This window comes from Alosa pseudoharengus, unplaced genomic scaffold, assembly GCF_046254945.1.
Source record: "Alosa pseudoharengus isolate Yale_2024_CS ecotype anadromous, Long Island Sound unplaced genomic scaffold, YU_APseudo_1.1 YU_APseudo_1.1_scf_12, whole genome shotgun sequence".
Lineage (NCBI taxonomy): Eukaryota > Metazoa > Chordata > Actinopteri > Clupeiformes > Clupeidae > Alosa > Alosa pseudoharengus.
Window position 1 is genome coordinate 8736130 of NW_027468587.1, and position 20725 is coordinate 8756854.

The window sequence follows — 20725 nt, forward strand, 5'->3', positions numbered from 1 at the left end:
AACAGGCTTTGATCAGTCTCCCTGGTTTCATTTTCTGTCTCAAATTCAGGGTCTTTCTCAATCAATAAAAGTCAACCAGAGATGGACTGTACAAGCAAGGGGAAGGATGCAGAGGGAAAGAATAAAGAGGTGAAAGAAAAGGAGGTGAAGGAGAGGAGTAGTCAAAAAAGAAAATGGAGTAGCCCGAGCAAAAGGGAGGAAAGAAAGGAGGAGGAGGAGGTCAAAAAGAAGAAGGAGAAGCGTCGGAAACCAATTGACAGTAAGTCTACACACAGTCTAGTGTATCAGTGTAGCACAAATGTAAACTCATTCACAGCAAGCCAGTTCTTAATTTGAGTACACACTCAATCTAAATATGTAGGCCTAGTACACTAGGTGGGTTTACATGGACACATTTAATCCGATTAGAATCAGATTCATGCCTCAATTGGAATAAAAATACTAATAAACACCTTGATTGGAATATAACTGGCCAATCCAATTTGAATTTCATTCTGATTGAAAAGGGTGGTGCATTGATTGAACAGCCATATAAAAGCTCAACCAGATTGCAGAATGTTTGTGCCAGCAAACACAAACAAACTTTTATTTCACAATAACAATTGGCTTTATAACAATTAAACTACCACTGTGGTTATCTTAAAGTAGTGTTTCTCAGACTTTTTCAGACAAAGGACCACTTAACCAATAACAATAATAAAAAAAACACCACCTAGATAAAAAAACAAAAAAACAGTAGACTTCAACAGTATATTACACAATAGGCATACTCACTGAACCACCTTGCTTATTGTCTTTGCACCTCCCCTATTGTGTCAGAGGATATATATGATTTAAACTGGTGTAGCTTACATAGGCAGTGTAGCAGAACTGTTTGGATTTACAAAATAAAGAAAATTGAAAAGCTTTACAAAGTTCTGCTCAAAACGTTGCAGCGTTGCGTGCTTGGTGGTCTTTGGGAACAGGTTTTGATCAGTCTCCCTGGTTTCATTTTCTGTCTCAAATTCAGGATCTTTCTCAATCAATAAAAGTCAACCAGAGATGGACTGTACAAGCAAGGGGAAGTATGCAGAGGGAAAGAATAAAGAGGTGAAAGAAAAGGAGGTGAAGGAGAGGAATAGTAGCACGTGCAAAAGGGAGGAAAGAAAGAAGAAGAAGGAGAAGCGTTGGAAACCAATTGAAGGTAAGTCTACACACAGTCTAGTGTGTCAGTCCAGCACAAATGTATACTCATTTACAGCAAGCCAGTTCTTAATTTGAGTACACACTCACTCTAAATCTGTAGGCCTAGTACACTAGGTGGGTTTACATGGACACATTTAATCCGATTAGAATCAGAGTCATGCCTCAATTGGAATAAAAATACTAATATAAACACCTTGATTGGAATATAACTGGCCAATCCAATTTGAATTTCATTCTGATTGAAAAGGGTGGTGCATTCCTTTTAGAATCTGATTGAACAGCCATGTAAAAGCTCAATCAGATTGCTGAACTTTTGTGCCTGCAAACTGCAAACTCGCCATTCCTCCAGAGTGAGCTTGACTGCCAGAAGTTCTCGGCCCCCCCCCATCGTAGTTCCCCTCTGCAGACGTTAACTTACTCGAGAAAAAGGCGCACGGGTGCAACTCATTGTCCTCCTTGGATCTGCCCCTGCTGGAGAGGAAAAGGGAAGATAATACCTGCTGCTAGGGAGTCCTCAATGTACTTGTTCATGGCCATATTATCAGGGGGTGCCAGAGACTATAGACGACCTCGTGGAGGAGAGGCAGAATTATTCACCCAATTAATGTGCGGATTGTGTTTGACTAACCAAGGGTGACCGAGAGCTATGGGAATCTGTGGTGAATCAATAACATAAAATCAGATCAGATCATAAGACCTGAGTGATTGGAGCAAAATTTAGAGAATGAGAGCAATCGAGCATCTAGGCTGGAATAGGTTGAGCATCATTGTGGTGAACAGTAGAAACAGGAGCCATTTTGAAGCTGAAACTGAGTAATGGATGTTAAGAGAGGCCATGCTTGGCACAGTCTATGGCTCAGCCCAAATGCTCTGCAGGGATTGTGCAGGAGTCGCTGCACAGACAAGAGTCAAGCAGGATCTGTGCCTGCACCCCAAAAGGATGAGAGAGTTAAACTTAGTATTGCAAACTTTTAAAGTGAGCAGAGAGGCTAAAACAAGGAGGGTTTCTGTCAGTGGAAGGATTCAACTTCTTCAGAAACCCTCTAGTAACATTGAAAGGGTCTATAAACACTTGGATTAGATTATTGTGCTATGTAAACAGTTGGTCTGACTTTTTTAATGAGAATAATTTCAATCCAACTGAGAAAAAAGTGTGTACTGTATGTGAACAGGGGTATTGTATTGTATCTGCATTTCATTTGACTTCCAAATTAGATTTCATGAGTTCACGTTCAAAATTTGCAAACAAGGCAAGGAAGTGACAAAGCTTGTTTGGCAAGATCTTTTGCCAGGTTCATGCAGTGATTTGCAAAGTCTACTGCACAGACAGAAGTCAAGCAGAATCCCTGCGTACACCCCTATGCTATTCCTATCCTAAACTGATGGGAGGTGTGAGTTTATAGTAGAAAATGTCAGTATCTAAAGAGGATATAGTCCAGCTATTCTGTGCATACTAGATAAACAGCAAAGAAGTAACAATAGGCTGCAACATAACTCATTGAAAGTTTGCACAGATTAATAGAATTTGGATGCCAAATTTTCTGAGTTGAAGAGGAGAAAGATGGACCAGAGAGGTGAGGAAAGGCCTAAAGAAGCCGTCCTCTTTATGTTGGTTGCTATACAGGTTGCTTGGAAGGAATTGAAGTGGTTCACCTTGCGGCCTACCTGTCGCTTTAAGAAATACATGAGGGTAGTTAGCCTTCAGTTTCACAGTTTTAGGCTAGTGAAAAATAGTTGCATATAGTGCATAACAAGGATATGTGGATACAATTCCTTGTGCTTTTTGTGTCATTAGATAAAATACATGTTCAAAAAACTAACAAGTTGAAATCTTTCTGGGATCATAAAAGAGATGAGTGTCTTGCAATGTTCATTTATGATATTAGTGAGCATTGATGCACATACAAATGACAGACATGACCTGAGCTAGTGGAATAGTTAGCAAGGAGCTCTCTCCAGATGTAAAAGTTTGCCAAGGTTGCGTAGCCAATTTCTGATATTAAACCCAGCAGTATGCCTAAATGACTTAAATCCCATAGCCTAGGTAGATAGCAACACAAACTTAAGAGATGTAAGTGAGCAAATCAACTTGATATTAGACTATTATTATGTGCTGTGCAGCCACAGCATCACTTAAACTTGCAGCCATGTCTTGCTGTTTATTGCACGACAGCTTATACCGTATGTGTGAGAAGAAAAGACGCGCAGGCTAGGGAAGCCACTAGAAGCATGCCTTGCGCACACGGATGTTAATTCAAAAGAACACGGCCATTCTTAAAAGTATCGATACTAATAAAATTAGGTATTGTGAAATTTTTCATTTCAGGGTATAGCGATTCTTTTTTAGTATCGGTGCACCGTGCAAAACTATTACGTATAACCTGCCGGTAGCCTAAAAATAATAATAAAAGAAAAAAACATTTTGAATACAGTCTACTGCATTTGTTCATCATTCAGCCCTGACCAATCCACCCGCTCAGGCGCACTTCATTACAGGGGTAAACCCTCAGACTATAGACTCGAAGTAGCCTGACGTAGCCATGCTCAAAATTCTATTCAGAATTTGAGTCTGGAATCAGAGCATTGGGACGTGATTATGGGGTGTGTTTCAACCGATACAGGGGGGGAAATGCCTCTGCACGCAATTGGATAGACCTAACCAATCAGAGCAACAAAATAGCCTACCATGAATCCTTTAATGAGAAGTTGATCGATCTTTTAAAAATAAAATAATTTATTCACCGCAGGCATTTCTTCAGAACAGCGCAAAACAGCATAGCCTAGTTTATGAGTGAATCTGGTAACTTGAGTGAAAACGTTGCACAGGAATGGATTAAACTATGACCATGAAATAAGTCCTGTCATGACACCAAAGGATTCTTTAATGGCCTAGTTGTTACAGATTGTTTGTCAATAGTGCTTCTCAGGTTGCTTTTGAGGCATAACTGTGGTCCCTAGCTCACCATCAGTTGAAAATGTTTGATATAGGACAGGGATCACCAAATGGCGGACCGCGGTCCGAGTCCGGACCGTGACGTGATCCTATCCGGACCCAGACCATAACAGCCTAATTTAGATTTTAACGTAAGATTTCAAAGCTGCGCTAAATGTTTCGTTGGTTAGGATAACAGCATTTACTTCAGGAGCTTCAGGAACCATCATTTCGCTTGCTGCTACTCAGCCAGTGAAATCTGTGAATGCTGATAAAGTCGAGTCAGTGAGTAAAGTAGCCTACTATGGGGAAGAGTGATAGCCTGAAACGAGCGAGGAGAGGAGACAGAACGAGAAACAATCAGATGGATATCTAAGTTAACGATAAGTAGGCCTAAGTTATTTTCAAATCATCGGTTGCTGAAAGAGGAGAAAGCTAGACAGCGAGAACAGAGCTTTATATAACGATACGGGGGCAATACCACGCAAAACTGTCACGTCCGTAACGCCAACTAAATATGGATGTGACAGTTTTGCGCATAATTGCCCTGGAACTCTACTCTTGAAGCCCCTCTAGACAAAGCATATATTTTGAGCAAGCATAGGTAGGCTAGGCCCATTCAACAGTGAACTGAGACCACAGAATATTTTACGATTTAAGAAGGCAATATGATTGATCCACCACAAATCTATTTAAGCCTACATGCATTCACTGCCCAACAACGTGATGTTGCTGGGTTTCCAGGATTTCGGGTCAACATAAAAAAAACGAAAAAAAATAAATTAAACTTGCTGATTAATGGGTTCAAGGAACCAGCCTTGTTTTAAGTTCACGTTAAGATCTTAAAAATAGCCAAGGCTACTCAGTTTTTCTCCCCAATCACTCTTATCTTGCCTTATTTATCCTCATTTCGAATGTTGCCTTTTAGGCTACTTATTTTATTTCACATTAAACATTAGGCCTAGGCCTACAATCTTCTATTTCTTGAATTTCCCCTTGGGGATCAATAAAGTATCTATCTATCTATCTATCTATCTATCTATCTATCTATCTATCTATTTACAACTAGGCTCCATCCATCCATCCTAATATATATACAGTGGCGATTCTAGACATTTTTAACAGGGGGGCACTAGTGAGGCACTGATTAATTCAAGGGTGGCATGAGGCAAAACATCCAGATAAACAGAAACAGGCTCAAGATGTGAAATTACTCATAAATTGAAGGACAAAAAAACACAAATACTCTCACATAAAATGTCTTTGTATTTGAATAAAATGTAATACAAACATATTAAAGTTAATTATCTAAGTTGTCTGTCACTGGGCTATGCTGTTCTAAAACAAATTCCATCATGGGGACATTAAAATATAATCAATTTGATTATATTACTGTAAATGAAGATATACAAAATATACTCATCCAAGATATTTCCCCCACTCTATGGCCATCTATTTTTGTAGCTGTTTATATAAATAATTTGACCTGCTTTTTTGTCTATTTGTTTATTTTCTCAAGAAACTTGAGGTTGGTATGAAGGAGTGTATTGTGTATGTGAGCAATTTCATCTTCCTGAATCTCAATATTATGATCACAACAAGTCTGGGCAAATTATTAATAAAATCTTCACGTGGGGTAACTTGTTGCAGGGCAACCATAACCGGTTCCATGTCTTCCGATTAGTGATTAATCATCAGAAACTTGAGGTTGGTATGAAGGAGTGTATTGTGTACTGTATGTGAGCAAACATTGTGCACGTGATGGCAACCACATAACCGGTTTCCATGTGTTTGAATTGGATGACTAAAGTTTTCAAGAAACTTATCTGCCTAAATCTCAATATTCTGATCACAACAGCTCTGGGCAAATTACAAGTCAGCACCAGTGCTGCATTCATTGTTTTGCACTTTTATAATCACATCACCAAAAGTAGGTTATTGGTTTTACCAAAAGAATTTGGCACTATTTTTAAACTACAAACCTATAAAGTATTTTGATACAAAATATGATGCCATTTTTTCCAACTAAATAAAATAAAAATGACAACATACTATTTTGTATTTTACATACATGTATCAGACATACTGCCTATCCCTGGCTGTTGGCTGCAGCAACTCAAGCTAGGTAGTACTGATTGTTTTGTGTTTGTTATGTGTTTATGTTAGTTTTGATCCAATTTGACAGCTTTGCTATGTTGCCCACCCAAAATTTCTACCAGCCCACCCAAATATAGTAGCCTAGCCTAGGTTAGAACCAGCCCTGCCCTGCATGAAGACATATTTTACGATAATAATGAAGAAAATGTTAGCAAAACTTTAGGTTTTTGGTAACGGAATCTCGCCAACCCTCATTCATCTATTTGCGCAACAGCCCACATTCTGCCTTCAATCCAGCGAGACAAGTAAAATAAATGTTTTTTTTTTTTTTAAAGCTGTCATCGTCATAGGCACAATATTTAGGCTACCTCTGTTAAGCCTACACAAAGTTGCGTATTAAGGAGTATTTCCTGATCGGGGAAACCTTTCGTTCCGCAGTTCAATTGTGCCGCAGGCCAATAAAGGCAAGCGTGTTTGCCACTTACATTTCTGACGTCTGACACTTCACACTGCTGCAAGCATCAAGAAAGGCCCCGCCTTACACCATGTTAATGGCCAATCGTAGACTAGGATTTGGGGTGGCACCTGGGGTGGCCAATCGAATCTCAAGGGTGGCCTGTGCCACCCGGAGCCACCCCTCTGGCTCCGCCCCTGTATATATATTATACATACATACATACATACATATACATAGCCTAAACATTATGATACTCCGGACTTTTGCTTGAGGAAATTTTCCGTAACTGGACCTCGCTGAAGATTAATTGAATACCCCTGATATAGGATATAATGTGCCTAAACTGGATGGAAGTTTGTTAGCATAAATACATCTGTTTCAGCTCTCCGAGCTGCTCTGTGTGTCCTTCTGGTCTTTCCGTTCTCTCAGCCCATGCTGTGTTTCCCAGGTTCTCCTCTGACCAAGAAAGACAGAGAGTACATCTGGAACCAGCCCCAGCTGCCCGTCACCTGTGGGGACAAAGAGGGGGTTCTACACAAAGACAAACTAGCCAAAGGTGAGGGATCCTCTCTGGAGTGCCCCGAAAGTTTTGTTACTCTGTAACTCCAACTACTGGAGCACACTTGCATTTTTCAATCACCATCTATCACCAGGCTTGTAATAATATATGATGCCATAAATCAACTTTTCTCTCCTGATAGATACCAGTATGTTAAAGCAACATAGGCAGGGAAGAATTGCCTATGGGAAATAACCATTGTGGTATAAATGATCACTATGGTCTGTAAACATCACGAGACAAAGAGTTTTAAATAGTAAAACATGAATCGTAACATCTCCATTTATCACCCATTTCGTCCGAAAATTCTAAAACAATGATGTTTGTTAATACTTCAAAATAACATTTGATAAATGAACCTTACATTTTTCAGTAGCCATAGGTGTGTAGATTTGAACAAAATCTGGTTTGGTTCATACCGGGGCTTTTACTGCCTGAAATATCCTATTTTGTTTACCGCGCTCGGAGGTTAGTGCTGTCCTGGTGGGTCATCTACTTCCACTCTTTCAATAGTGCAGCAGATTAGTGAAACCATTGTTCACTTTGTGATACAATCATCAAACTTGGCACAAATATTCTTTGGGACCCACTTTATCCAAAAAGCACATTAGCCACGCAAAAAATCCAATATGGCCACCATTTTCCAAGATGGCCACCATTGAAAGCCATTATACTTGGTTTTTATATATTTTTTTTTTTGGGGGGCTTTTTATGCCTTTAATTATAGGACAGTGGAGAGTGACAGGAAGTGAATGGGAGAGAGAGCAGGGGTGGGATCCGGAAAGGACAACGGGGCGGGAATCATTTACCTTAAATATAGGTAAAAGGGTCTAGACTTTCCAATTCTACGATAAAATGTCAAAGAATGTGTTAAATTGTGAAGATAGATGCAATTAATGGGAAAAATAGCACATTTTAGTACTAATTTGAGCATAATAAATTGTTTTTTGTTAATAAAACATATGTTGGTTCAGTTACTTCAGCAGGGGCATGTGCATGTTCTTTTTTCAGTTTAATATATATAATTTCAATATAATAGTGCAGATTGACAAGAAATTAGCAGGAAAGAGACAGGGCTTGATCGGGAAATGATCACTAGTTTAAACTGAACTTCAGAGGGGGCAGGGGGACTAAGTAAATGCATAAATGCATGTGTTTGTTTAAATATATATATGTATATATATGTGTGTGTGTGTGTGTGTACCATGTATTACCTCAATAGAACAACAAAGACTAACAGGAAATGTGTGGGAAAGAGACAGGGCCCCAGTAACATCTAGTGACACCTCTGCTCTGTAGCTAGCCATATCAGAATGTTTGCATTACAAATTAATGTAATCATTGCATTTGCAGGCACACAAAGGAGTACACTCAAGACTAATGCTGTAGCATTTACATCTTCCCAGACATTCAGTCTTGACACATTTAGTCAATTGTTGACAGCTCTCAGCAATTGGTGGGAGTGTCATCCACACTACTTGCCAAATGTCACCTTCTTTCCTCCAACCCAGGACATATTCATTTGATATATACTTGCCTGGCCCCAGATACAGACAGCTTGACAGCTCCTCTAAGCCTGCATCCCATAGAGTCCCAAAAACACTGAGTGCAATAGCAAGAATATCCGTGTCACAGGATTAAAACAAACAAACTAAGAAACAAACAAACAAGCTGGAGTTGACACACAAGTGAAGAGTGGAAGGAGAGTGCGGATGGTCTCTTCAGGAAGCAGGAGGAAGGCCTTAATCAACACATATTTCTTCTGTTGCGCATGTAGCTTAGCTGTGTGTGTGGAACGTTGGTAAACCTCACTCCCCGACGCCTCAAGAGTGCTGCTGGCATGCAAGCTAGTAGCCTGGGCTTTTAGCTCGATTGTCAGCACGCTCGACTCCCAATCCAAGGTGCTGCTGTTCGCGGGTGCGAGTCCGGGCGTGTGCAGGGCTGAATCGCACAGGTTCAACACAATGCAGGTTACACGCTTAATTTTTGACTAAAATTAATTTCATCAAGCCAGTACCTGTGTGGAGTAACACGCTCTGGAAATTCACAATTTAAAAAAAAAACATAGTCCAGTATTTCTTTCGAAATTGAAATGAAGTTGTATGGACTGGACTATGTTTTTTTGAAATTGTGAATTTCCAGAGCGTGTTACTCCACACTCAGCAATCGACTCCTACGGACTTTCCCCTGAAGATGGCAGCAAAGATGGCAACATTTCCGGAAAGGTACTGGCTTGATGAAATTCATTCTGGACTCTCTATCCGACCACATAAAGACCTCGGGATACTTCGGTTTGGCTTTAGGGACCCTGTACTCACTACCACGTAAGTGTAATGTTGTTTGGAACTGTAGAAGAGGTATAAAAATAGCGTTTTGTAGCGGCGAAATAACATGCCCGTGTCACTTCCAGGCTAACGAGTTTTGACTAAAAACGGTAACATCGAACTTTCTCAAAACACATCCGAATGACATGATTTGGATGTCAACTCAACGTATGTACTCCCAATCATCCGTAAATTGATCTAAAGTCAATTTTACTCCGGATAATTCCTTTAAGTATGATCCCAACAAGAAGTATGGCTTTGATCGATATTCGAGAGAGAGAATAAATGATATTCGAGTGAGAAAGAGGATCAACGATATTCGAGGGTGAGCTTCGATAAACTATTTTCGAGTGCAGTCCAACTATTTCTGGCCGCCATCTTGGAAACTAGCCTTGAAATAGATTTCTTTCTTTGCACCATTTATTTTGCCATGTTAACAAAACATACAAATTGATGTCTAGATCATGTAAATACGCCCAGCCATTAAAGTTCTACAGCAGAAAACGTTTCTTACATTTGATGTGGCGGCCATCTTGAAAAATGGCCGCCATGTTGGATTTTCAGGTGGCTAATGTGCTTTCCTCAAAAAGTAGGTTCTAGTGATTATTCATGCCAATTTTGGTGCTTGTATCACAAAGTGAACGATTGTCCTGGAATATGGACTTAACCTGCCGCACTTACAACGGCACATGAACGGTTAGACTGAGAATTCTCGTCGCTACCTCAAAATTCCACTGGAGCTCCAAGCGGATTTGTACACGCAGCCTTACAAGACTGTTTATAGTTCTTTGAGTCATGGTAAAATGTAATTTTTGGTACATAGCTAATTTAGATATGTCACAGGTTCAGTAGTCGTGGTTATGTGAACTTAGTTTCCAACAATTAATTTATACTTACATTTTGGCTGTAATGAAGCACTCCCCTGCACCCACACACAGACTCAGAGAAATAGGTACGAAAATACAAGTCTTTATTTTACAGTTCATTAATATTCATAGATGATATAATTAAAAAGTCCAATGTCAATTCTTTGGCCCTCCACTCTCCTAATCCACTGTCGACCGTGAAGAGTCCAGTCCTTTCCTTTCTACCGGAGGCCTAAACTGGAACACATGACACACACACACACACACTTCTGTCATACAGCACTTGGGGAAGTTTAACCCTACACACGAACACCGAGTGGCACTACAGGAATTTGAGAGGCTCACAACCCTTTAATACAATAGATCCCCATACCCAAATAAATATATATTAAGGAGCCCCCGCTAGTTGTACTCCACCCGCTACCCACGTAAGCGCCAATGCTCTGCTCACTACTTTACTGGTTTCAAACCTACATTACTGGCAGAGATTTTTATATCAGTCTAGGAGATCATGTATCTGAAAAACATGACTTGCCTTTTGGTGTGGCCCAGGGGAGCTGCCTTGGTCCTCTGCTATTTTCCCTATATATGCTTCCATTGGGAAATGTCATAAATCAGCATAATGTAAACTTCCATAGCTACGCAGATGATACCCAATTGTATATTTCTGTGGAGCCAACTAACCCAGATGGCCTTTGCTCCCTCACTGCATGCCTAACCTCCATTAATCAGTGGATGAGCAAAAATTTTCTGAAACTAAATGATGACAAAACAGAGGTACTTTTGGTGGGACCAAAACTAAAGCGAGATATTGTTCTTAGTAATCTGGGGAACTTGGCACACCAGGTCAAACCAAAAGTAACAAGCCTCGGTGTCATCTTAGATGCAGAGTTAAGTTTTAAGCCCCATATCAGTAAAGTTACTCAAACAGCCTATTTCCACTTGAGAAACATTGCCAAAGTGCGGCCCTTTTTAACTCAACAAGATGCAGAAAAACTAATTCACGCCTTTATCACTAGCAGGTTAGACTACTGCAATGCACTTTTCACTGGTCTTCCCAAAAAACATCTAAAGAAATTGGCACTCATACAGAACTCTGCGGCTAGACTTTTAACTAAGACTAAGAAGAGAGAACACATCACCCCTGTGTTGGCTGAACTGCACTGGCTCCCTATTTCCTATAGAATTGATTTTAAGGTTATGTTAATTACTTACAAAGCTCTGAATGGCACAGCACCTTCATATATCTCTGAGCTTTTAATATCTTATCAACCACAAAGGAAACTTAGATCATCCAATTCTAATCTTTTAATCGTACCCAAAGTGCTCCACAAACAAAGTGGAGAAGCTGCTTTTATCCATTATGCCCCCAAACTATGGAACACCCTGCCTCTGTACATCAAGCAGGCGAGTTCAGTAAATATTTTTAAAAAAGATCTGAAAACATACCTGTACAGGAAAGCTTTTAGTTAACTCGTCTTATCCTGTAGACTACTTTTTCAGATTATTCTACATCTGCTGCTATTGGAGGGCGCAGCCAGCCAGAAGCAGATGGGCTCCCCCTATTAAGTCAGGTTCTGCTCAAGGTTTCTTCCTGGAATATGGGAGTTTTTCCTTGCCACAGTTGCCATATGGCGTGCTTGTGGGGGGTAAGAGGGTTAAGGCTGCCAGTCTTATGACATGTCATTTTCTATATTTTTGATATGTTGCTGAGTGGATCATAAACGGCCCCAGCAATGAAGAAATGTGATTGATAATGACTGACTGACTATTATTTTGTTACATGCTTCAAATGTAAAGCACTTTGAGCTGCATTCTGTGTATGAAAGGTGCTATACAAATAAAGCTTATTATTTACACTACCCTCCAATCACGCACAAGCAAACCCGCACTCAAACTACGAATAACTCTAAACGGAAGGAAAAGGCCACTTAGCTCAACATGGGGGGAAAGCTCTACACTTCTCTCCCCCCAAGGCAGTTGCGTAAGGGAGGTGTAATTCCACACTGATCACTGGTCCGGCAGCCTGCAGTCTGTGGCCTGTCGTCATTGAGCGTTATTCCGATGTTCTCCCCAGCGTCGTCGTGGCCAGTGGGGTTCCAGATCACGCAGTCTGCTCCCCTTCTCCGGGCTCAACCAGATGCCGTTCTGCGTTTAACCTGCTTGTTTAGCTGGCGACATAGGCCGTCCGCCGGTCCTTTAGTGATCCACCACTCCAACGCTGCAACACACAAAGACAAACCAGAGACGAGGCACGAACTCCCCACAGGCATCTTCACACTGGCTTATCAACATACCTCTCGCCCCCTTCCTACCAATCAAGTGTAATCCCATAACTCAGTGCAATTAGTAATCAGTTATCAGTTGATAAGCTACAGCTGGTTTGTTTACATGAGCGCCGGCTAGTCCGTCACTCAACTACTTCCCCACCTATGGTTCCTAGTCTCCACCATATGACAGATACACTTATGGTGTGGGTGCTTGCGTTTCTTTAGGAATCCACTGACTTGGTTGAAATGAATAGTAAGTGACACATACACATAAGAGGACGGAAACACAGGGCTGGTGGTAATAGGGGGCGATCCGATATTTATATAACCTCAATGACAATCAAGTAATACCCTGACATTATTCTTATATAATAACCTTTTAGAACTTTTTAAATAACAAGTTTAACTATTACTAATAACATAATGAAGCCATCCTACCAGAATGTGCATCCCAATGTCTCTTTTTGTCGCATTGTGTCTCATGCTGCAGCAAGGGCCGTTTGAAAAAACCAAAGTTGGCCTTGCAGCTGCAAGATATCCGAATCGCGTAAGGGGTGAGCTCTACTCAGAACAACCAGTAGGAGAGTGCAAGAGAGCGAACAATATTTAACCCATGCACGATGTATGACCTGTGATCACTTTGTACACCCCTGAACTTTCTGTAAACTTAAGGTGAAAAGTTCGTACCCTTGGCAGCAACATTGCTGACTTGCAAAGATAAGACCGAACAACGATCCTTTCATAGCACCACCTGTGGGTTTGGGGTAGCATTTTGGAGGGGTAAGTATGGGTGTTCAACTATTGTTCGGGAGTGCCCTCTTGAGATACGCTCATGGTTTATTGCTGTAGGTATTGCTGCTAGCAATACATACCTGTACAGGAAAGCTTCTCATACCACTGCTATGCAGACGACACACAGCTCTATCTGTCCTTTCCACCTGATGACCCCTTGGTTTCAGCACGGATCTCGGATTGCCTCTCAGACATAGCTACATGGATGAAGGCACACCACCTCCAGCTGAACCTCTCAAAGACTGAACTGCTGGTCCTCCCAGCTAAACCTACCATACACCACGACATCAACATCAAATTTGACTCTCTGTCTGTTTCACCTACCAGGACTGCAAGAAATCTAGGAGTTGTTCTCGACAACCAACTAAACTTCTCAGATCATGTTGCCTCAGTCGCCCGGTCATGCCGTTTCGCACTCTACAATATACGGAAAATCAGGACTTACTTAACTCAAGATGCCACCCAACTTCTGGTTCAGGCAATAGTCATCTCACGACTCGACTACTGCAACGCCCTCCTGACAGGTCTCCCAGCCTGCGCAGTGAAACCACTTCAGATGATCCAGAACGCGGCAGCGCGCCTGGTCTACAACCAACCCAAGAGGGCACATGTTACCCCGCTACTCATCCAGCTACATTGGCTACCTATGGCGGCCCGCATCAAATTCAAGGCTCTAACGCTTGCCTACAAAGTAGTCTCCGGTTCTGCTCCCACCTACTTGAATGCCTTCATACAGACATACGCTACCTCCAGACCGCTGCGCTCCTCAGACGAACGACGTCTAGCTCTACCTCCGGTACGCTCAGGCCAATCCAAACTTTTCTCATCTGTTGTTCCTCGCTGGTGGAACACACTGCCAGTTCCTACAAGGGCAGGGACATCCCTCTCCATTTTCAAAAAACTCCTGAAGACCCAGCTCTTTAGAGAACATCTCCTCTCATAGCAACACTTACAACAAGTCTTGCTGATCCTAGCACTCACCAGCCGTCTTAAACTGACACGTAACTGTTAAAAACAGCACTCACTGATGCACTTATTCTTACTGTACTCTAATGTTTTTTTTAAATTGTCCTAATATTGTTGAGAATTGCTCTAAACTTAAACTGTTTACCATGTTGTTAGTCGCTTTGGCTAAAAATGCGTCAGCCAAATGTAATGTAATGTAATGTAATGTAATGTAAAAGCATCAACAAAACCATTTTTGCATTGAATTCTGCCTGCTTGAAAGCTCCTTTTTGCTTTAGCATAAGTATTATTGGTGAATTTTTCTTGAGCTCAATTTTCTACTTATCAACTGGCCAAATTGATGACCTACCACGACACAATCAGGACTTATTATCCTCATATTGAAATCATATGCAGTATACTAATCAATGAAGGTTGTTTGCGTTAGAGCCATAATGTAAATATTTGGAATATTATTCATTTTATTTATTTATATGAGTTTTTGAAATGTCTGACTTGTGTGTTCTGGATCATCTGAAAGGGTTTCACTTTGGAGTATTGCATATTGTTAAGTTGCCTCCGAATTGTCTTCAATGTTCATCCTTTTATATTACTAAAGAGCTGAAACTTTTAAGGAAATCTTGCGTCAATGACTTCAGTCTCCCATGAACAAAACAAAAAACAATTAACAAACTGCCTCTACAGTTAGTATTCTATACTGACTAACAAAAAATATCCCTATTCTTGGTGTCTGTTTCTGTGGCAGGAGAGAAGTGTATTGTTTACCAGTCTTTGTGGTACACACCTCCTGAGTTTGAGAAGCTGGGAGGCAAGGAGAGACACAAGAAATGGAAGACCAGCATCCGCTGTTGCAAAGCAACCTTGCAGAATTTGATTCAGGTGACAGGAAACTGGTGTGCAGTGTTTCCCCTATTGTGTATTCAGCAGTAGCGCAGCACCGCTCCTAGAATTTGAGCGCCGCCGCAAAAAAAAATCACATGATCAGTAGCCTAAGAAAAAAATTTAAAAAATAAAAACCCACGCAAGTGAACTGAAGGAACAGCTGCTGTTATGTTTAAGTTTATTAGCAGACACAATTGTATACAAAAACAACATAGCCTACATTTTATATCAACCAAGGACCAAATGAAACACGCCAGCGAGGTAGCTCGCCTTTACCATCAGTATGCCAAGACAAATTCCATGCAGTTTCATTATTTTTTTCTATAAATACAGTCAATGCTCTCAACCCTGTGTTGCTAACATACCTAGGCTGTGAAATTCAGGTCTAGCCTACTGTTAGATGTAATTAATGGAATTTGTATAATAGAATACGCAACCATTTATATCTGTAGATAGTTCCTTGTCATTCCTGTAGAGCTCACCAAAATCATAGAAATTATCATTACAAGACACTTATCTCCTATAATCCAAGATAGATTTTCTTCGAGTTGTTAAGCTTTTGAGCATTTATTTTAACAAATGACATGGAAAACATAATTAATTTTATCCACATATCCTTATGTAGAATGCACAACAACGCTACTAAGTTTAACCTTAAAGTGACAGGCACTCAGTCAACTTGCACAGCACCAATACAGTGTAATTACATGAAAGATAAGTCTATATGGTTTCCATTCTATATAGTAACAGTTTAGCTCACAGGTGAGATGTGGCCTATGATTAAGCTTTAATTGTCAATTAATTGTAAATAATACTTTTTGGTAACACTTTACTTGACCGTATCGACATAAGAGTGACATGACACTGTCATGACACATGAACCCTAACCCTAATCCTAAAAACCGAATGTCACTTAATAACAGATGTGTTATGTCATAAACGTTTATGACTTGTTTATGACATGTTCATGACAGTGTCATGTCACTCTTATGTCGATACTGTCAAGTACAGTGTAACATACTTTTCTGTGTTGTGCCATTTCATTTTTGTTTCATTTCAATTTCTAATAATAATGTAAATAATAATTACTTACAATGTAAATGAAAAAGGTGAAAGAAAAACATGAATAATCCTGTCTATAATGTGACCAGTTCAAGTACTGCAATAATCATGCTTTGTAAACAGTAAAAGTCAAAGTCAAAGTCAAAGTCAAAGTCAAAGTCAAAGTCAAAGTCAGCTTTATTGTCAATTTCTTCACATGTTCCAGACATACAAAGAGATCGAAATTACGTTTCTCACTATCCCACGGTGGAGACAAGACATATTTTACCAATTTTAAGTCCACAGACAAACATAACATTCAAGTAAACAAAAAAGTAAGTAAATAAGTAAATAAGAGGGCACATATAATGAAAAAATAAGAGCAGCAAAATTTGGTTGAAATTGTGCATAGACAGTCAATAAAATAAAATACTAGTGCAAAGTCAGGCCAATAAGAGGCTGAGGTAGTTCTGTTTGACCTAAGTAAGAAATAAAGTGGCATAGTGGTGCAAGTTATGTAAGAGCAGCAGAAGTGTTGTGTTTCCAGGACAACAACAACAAGTTGCAAAGTGTACAAGTGTGCAAGTGGAGTGGTGCAGGCGGCCATTGTGGGTCCAATGTCCAGGATGTTATGTAGCTGAGGGTGGAGGGGGGAGAGGAGGGAGAGAGTTCAGCATCCTAACAGCTTGGTGTATGAAGCTGTTGGTGAGTCTGGTAGTGCGGGAGCGCAGGCTTCTGTACCTCTTCCCAGAGGGCAGTAGATCGATCAAACAGATTGTGAGCGGGGTGACTTGCATCACTCACAATTTTGGTCGCCTTGCGGGTGAGGTGGGTGGTGTAAATGTCCTTCAGGGAGGGGAGTGAAGCACCAATAATCCTTCCAGCTGTGTTCACTATGCGCTGCAGGGCTTTCCTGTTGTATTCAGTGCAGCTTCCGCCCCACACAGCGATACAGCTGGAGAGGATGCTCTCAATGGTGCCTCGGTAGAATGTGGTCATGATGGCTGGTGGAGCACTTGCTCGCCTGAGTTTCCGCAGGAAGTACAGGCGGCGCTGAGCTCTCTTCACCAGTGATGCTGTGTTGGTGGTCCAGGAGAGTCCAGTAGATGCCTTGAATATGTTGATGGTTACAGTATGTCATATTTGTAACTCTCAATCTGTCAATTTCTTTCGACAAAATCTGCCAGAAGTGATAATTTAAGGAGTAATTTTTAAAAATGTTCTTTCGAATGTCCTACAATTAACAGCACCGCTGCTGGAAACATTTCTAGGGGAACCACTGTGTGTGTGTGTGTGTCTGTGTCTGCGTCTATGTTTGAGTGTCTTTGTTGTTTGGACAAAGAGGATGTATTTTTTTATTGTTGTTATGGGGACAGGTGAGAGGGATTGATTTTTTGTGTGTTCAGTTCTATTTTACTTATTTGAATTCTTGCAGGAAAATTACTTAATGGCTCCACCAGCTACAGCTGCATCCACAGCAACAGACAGAGGACAGGTAACTCATAAATATATTCTACTGTTACTGAGGCAACATCAGATATTGCCCTGGTAACAAGCTCAGGGGTAGATGTACTAACGGTTTTGCACCCACTTGAGCCGTATTTTCTTCCCAATGTGCGCGTAAAAACATGGCGTGGTACAAAGCTAGTGAGCGGAGCTGAGCGGTGCGAATATCCTGCTCCTCGCTCAGGTGGCTGTTCACTCAGCCGCTCCTCCGCTCAAATTCGCTTCAGGCCGCTCCGCTCAATTTCACACATCTGCACATCAGCGCACATCTGTTTTGCGTTGAAATATTTACGCCTTTTAAAAGCAGGTGTAATCAAATTGCAGTTAAATGCGCCAGTGGGGGAAGCATTTAAAGATAACAGAATCGGTATTCAGAGCACCAGTTTTGCTTCTTTGTACAATGTCAGAAGCAACCTTTACTTTTGTTGTCCTTTCTTATTGTATGTCTAACTTTCACTTTCACGTCATCAAACTTTCCTACCTGCTAGATTAAAGAGATCTATTAAAGCCCACGTGCACAGCTAGTTTGAGTATTTTCTGAAGTAGACTGCTCTGCATTATCTCGCTGCTTGTTGACATGTTATTATGTATTGTATTATATCATGACCACTTAACCTTTGATTCCTTTGAATGTCATCTGTTGACTTTGTTCAACTGTGTTTGTGATTGAATCATGCCATTCAGTTGTGGTCAGTGCAAATTGCGGCAGGGGATGGAGAAAATGATTACTCGGTGAGCTACAGGTATAATAAATAGTATGTAAAATGAAGAAGCACAGCATGCTCCTTGTGTGGTTTGGCCATGGCGTTGATAACTCTGCGTTCGCAAATGTACATAAATCTGGCCCTCAGTGTGTTACCCTTATATGTGTACGTTTATATTCTGGTATTGTGATATTGCTGCAGTTATACAGCATGTGTAAATGTGTGATTAAGTGTGAGATGGTAAGTTTACTTATTATGTGCTCTGATTTTTACTCAGGATAAAAAAAGGCTGCATGCACGCAGGAGCACAGACCCTGCACATACAAAGAAGAAGGTAGCACACACACACACACACACATGCACCTGCACAAACACACACACACACACACACACACACACACACACACACACACACACACAGTTGGGCTCAACTCCTCTACTTCTTGAGCCACTGCCAATTACAAATGTGCACACTAAAGCCTAGTTTATGATTCGGTGTCAACTTGACGCAGTGGTTATGGCGTTGCCTCTACACTGTTGTGAAGCTTTTTCAGTTCTCTGTCTCCTGTGTCTAGCTCACCATAGAAACGCTAGTTAGAGTGGCAAACCCCATAGACTGTCCTGGTTAAATGTAAATGTTACTTATTAGGCCTTCTCTTGTTTAGATTTTGTAAAAGTAATCAATAGACCCAGTATTCCAAAAACCTAGTTATTGTAACCAGGAAATAGGTCTGAGGTTATTTGTGAGCTGTTAGCAAGCGAACAAAGCAAGCGAAGCGAAGCAATCTAGCCCAAAAAGACAAAACATTTGCAACAGAAATGTCTCATAGTTTTTATTGGTCCTAATACCCTCCTGAAGCATATACTAAAAGTCTACCACCATAGATGGAGTGGAATTTTTTTTTTTTATATTAAAGGCCAGAATTGTCACTGAAAGTAAAAAGAATAGGGGACATTTTTAACTCACTCACTCACTCACTCACATGCCAGTTGTGGTACTGTTTTTTTTTAAGTATGGTGACATCTAATTTTTGAGGCATTTCAGGTATTTTCAGCTGCTGGACTCCATGTCTACTTCAGTTGGACTTGACTTGACTACTGTACTGTGTGTTCTGTGCTCTGCTAAGCAGGACAGAGGCGAGGGATACCAGAGAGAAGAGAGAGAAGAGGAGGAAATAGAGAAAATGACAGAGGCTGGAGGGGCTGTGGATGATTTCAGTAGCCATGACTATAAGGATGTAGACACATCCATGTTTGAAGGAGTTGCTTTGCCCGTCCAGTGTGGGCCTATCACAGGAAGACTGCAGAAAATCCGCTTTGCATTAGGTGAGTGTGTGTGTGTGTGTTAGAGAGAGAAAGACTGTGAGATAAAGAGAGAAAGTATGTGTAATATATACATTGAGATAGATAACTTTCCCTTTTGCCATGACAGAAAATGGCATTGAGTGACCTCAGAATGACCCCTGGTGACCTTTGACTTTTACAGGAAGCAAAGGAAAATGCATCCGTAGAGAGGAGGGCTGGCTGACCCCTGCAGAGTTTGTCAGGCGGAACCCTGACCTTAAAGACGGAATGTGGAAGAGAGACATTACCTGTAGAGGCCAGTGTCTCAGCTACCTTTTACAGGTAAAGATAGAAACATCACCTGTAGATAGACATCTTAGCTACCTTTTAAAGGTAAAGAGAGAGACATCACCTGTAGAAACCGGCCTCTCAGACATCATTTACAGGTAGACAGAAGACGGAATGTGGAAGAGAGACATCACCTGTAGAGGGCTGCCTCTCAACTACCTTCTTCAGGTAATGAGAGAGACATCACCTGTAGAGTCATGTGTTTCAGCTACCTTTTAGAGGTAAAGAGAGAGACATCCCCTGTAGAGTCATGTGTCTCAGCTAGTTTTTACAGGTAAAGAGAGACATCAACTGTCTAGCTACCTTTTACAGGTAAAGAGAGAGACAGCACCTGTAGAGACCGGCCTCTCAGAAAAATCATGCTTACCCAAACAGCAAAGGGTATGTGGTCTCTGTATGGCATGGGACATACAGTAAGGACAGACGTGCATTGTCTTTTATACAGCAAATGAGACATCACTACCTTCAAAGGCATCACTACCTTGATGCATTTAAGTAAGTATTTCAAACTT

General features: G+C 40.9%; 1 protein-coding gene across 5 annotated transcripts in view; it reads left to right on the plus strand.

The window, feature by feature from the left end:
- Positions 1-20725, plus strand: part of LOC143118877 (nuclear body protein SP140-like protein) — a 42607-nt gene that overhangs the window by 8879 nt on the left and 13003 nt on the right. For 2 of the 5 annotated variants that reach the window (XM_076280008.1, XM_076280012.1), the window contains exons 3-10: positions 50-259; positions 1010-1183; positions 7120-7227; positions 15194-15327; positions 17807-17866; positions 18859-18915; positions 19709-19907; positions 20068-20207. In XM_076280008.1, the coding sequence (XP_076136123.1) occupies positions 82-259; positions 1010-1183; positions 7120-7227; positions 15194-15327; positions 17807-17866; positions 18859-18915; positions 19709-19907; positions 20068-20207 (1050 nt within the window). In that variant the 5' untranslated portion in view covers positions 50-81. The remainder of the gene's footprint in view (positions 1-49; positions 260-1009; positions 1184-7119; positions 7228-15193; positions 15328-17806; positions 17867-18858; positions 18916-19708; positions 19908-20067; positions 20208-20725) is intronic. The other 3 variants (XM_076280009.1, XM_076280010.1, XM_076280011.1) reach the window with 3 other exon arrangements.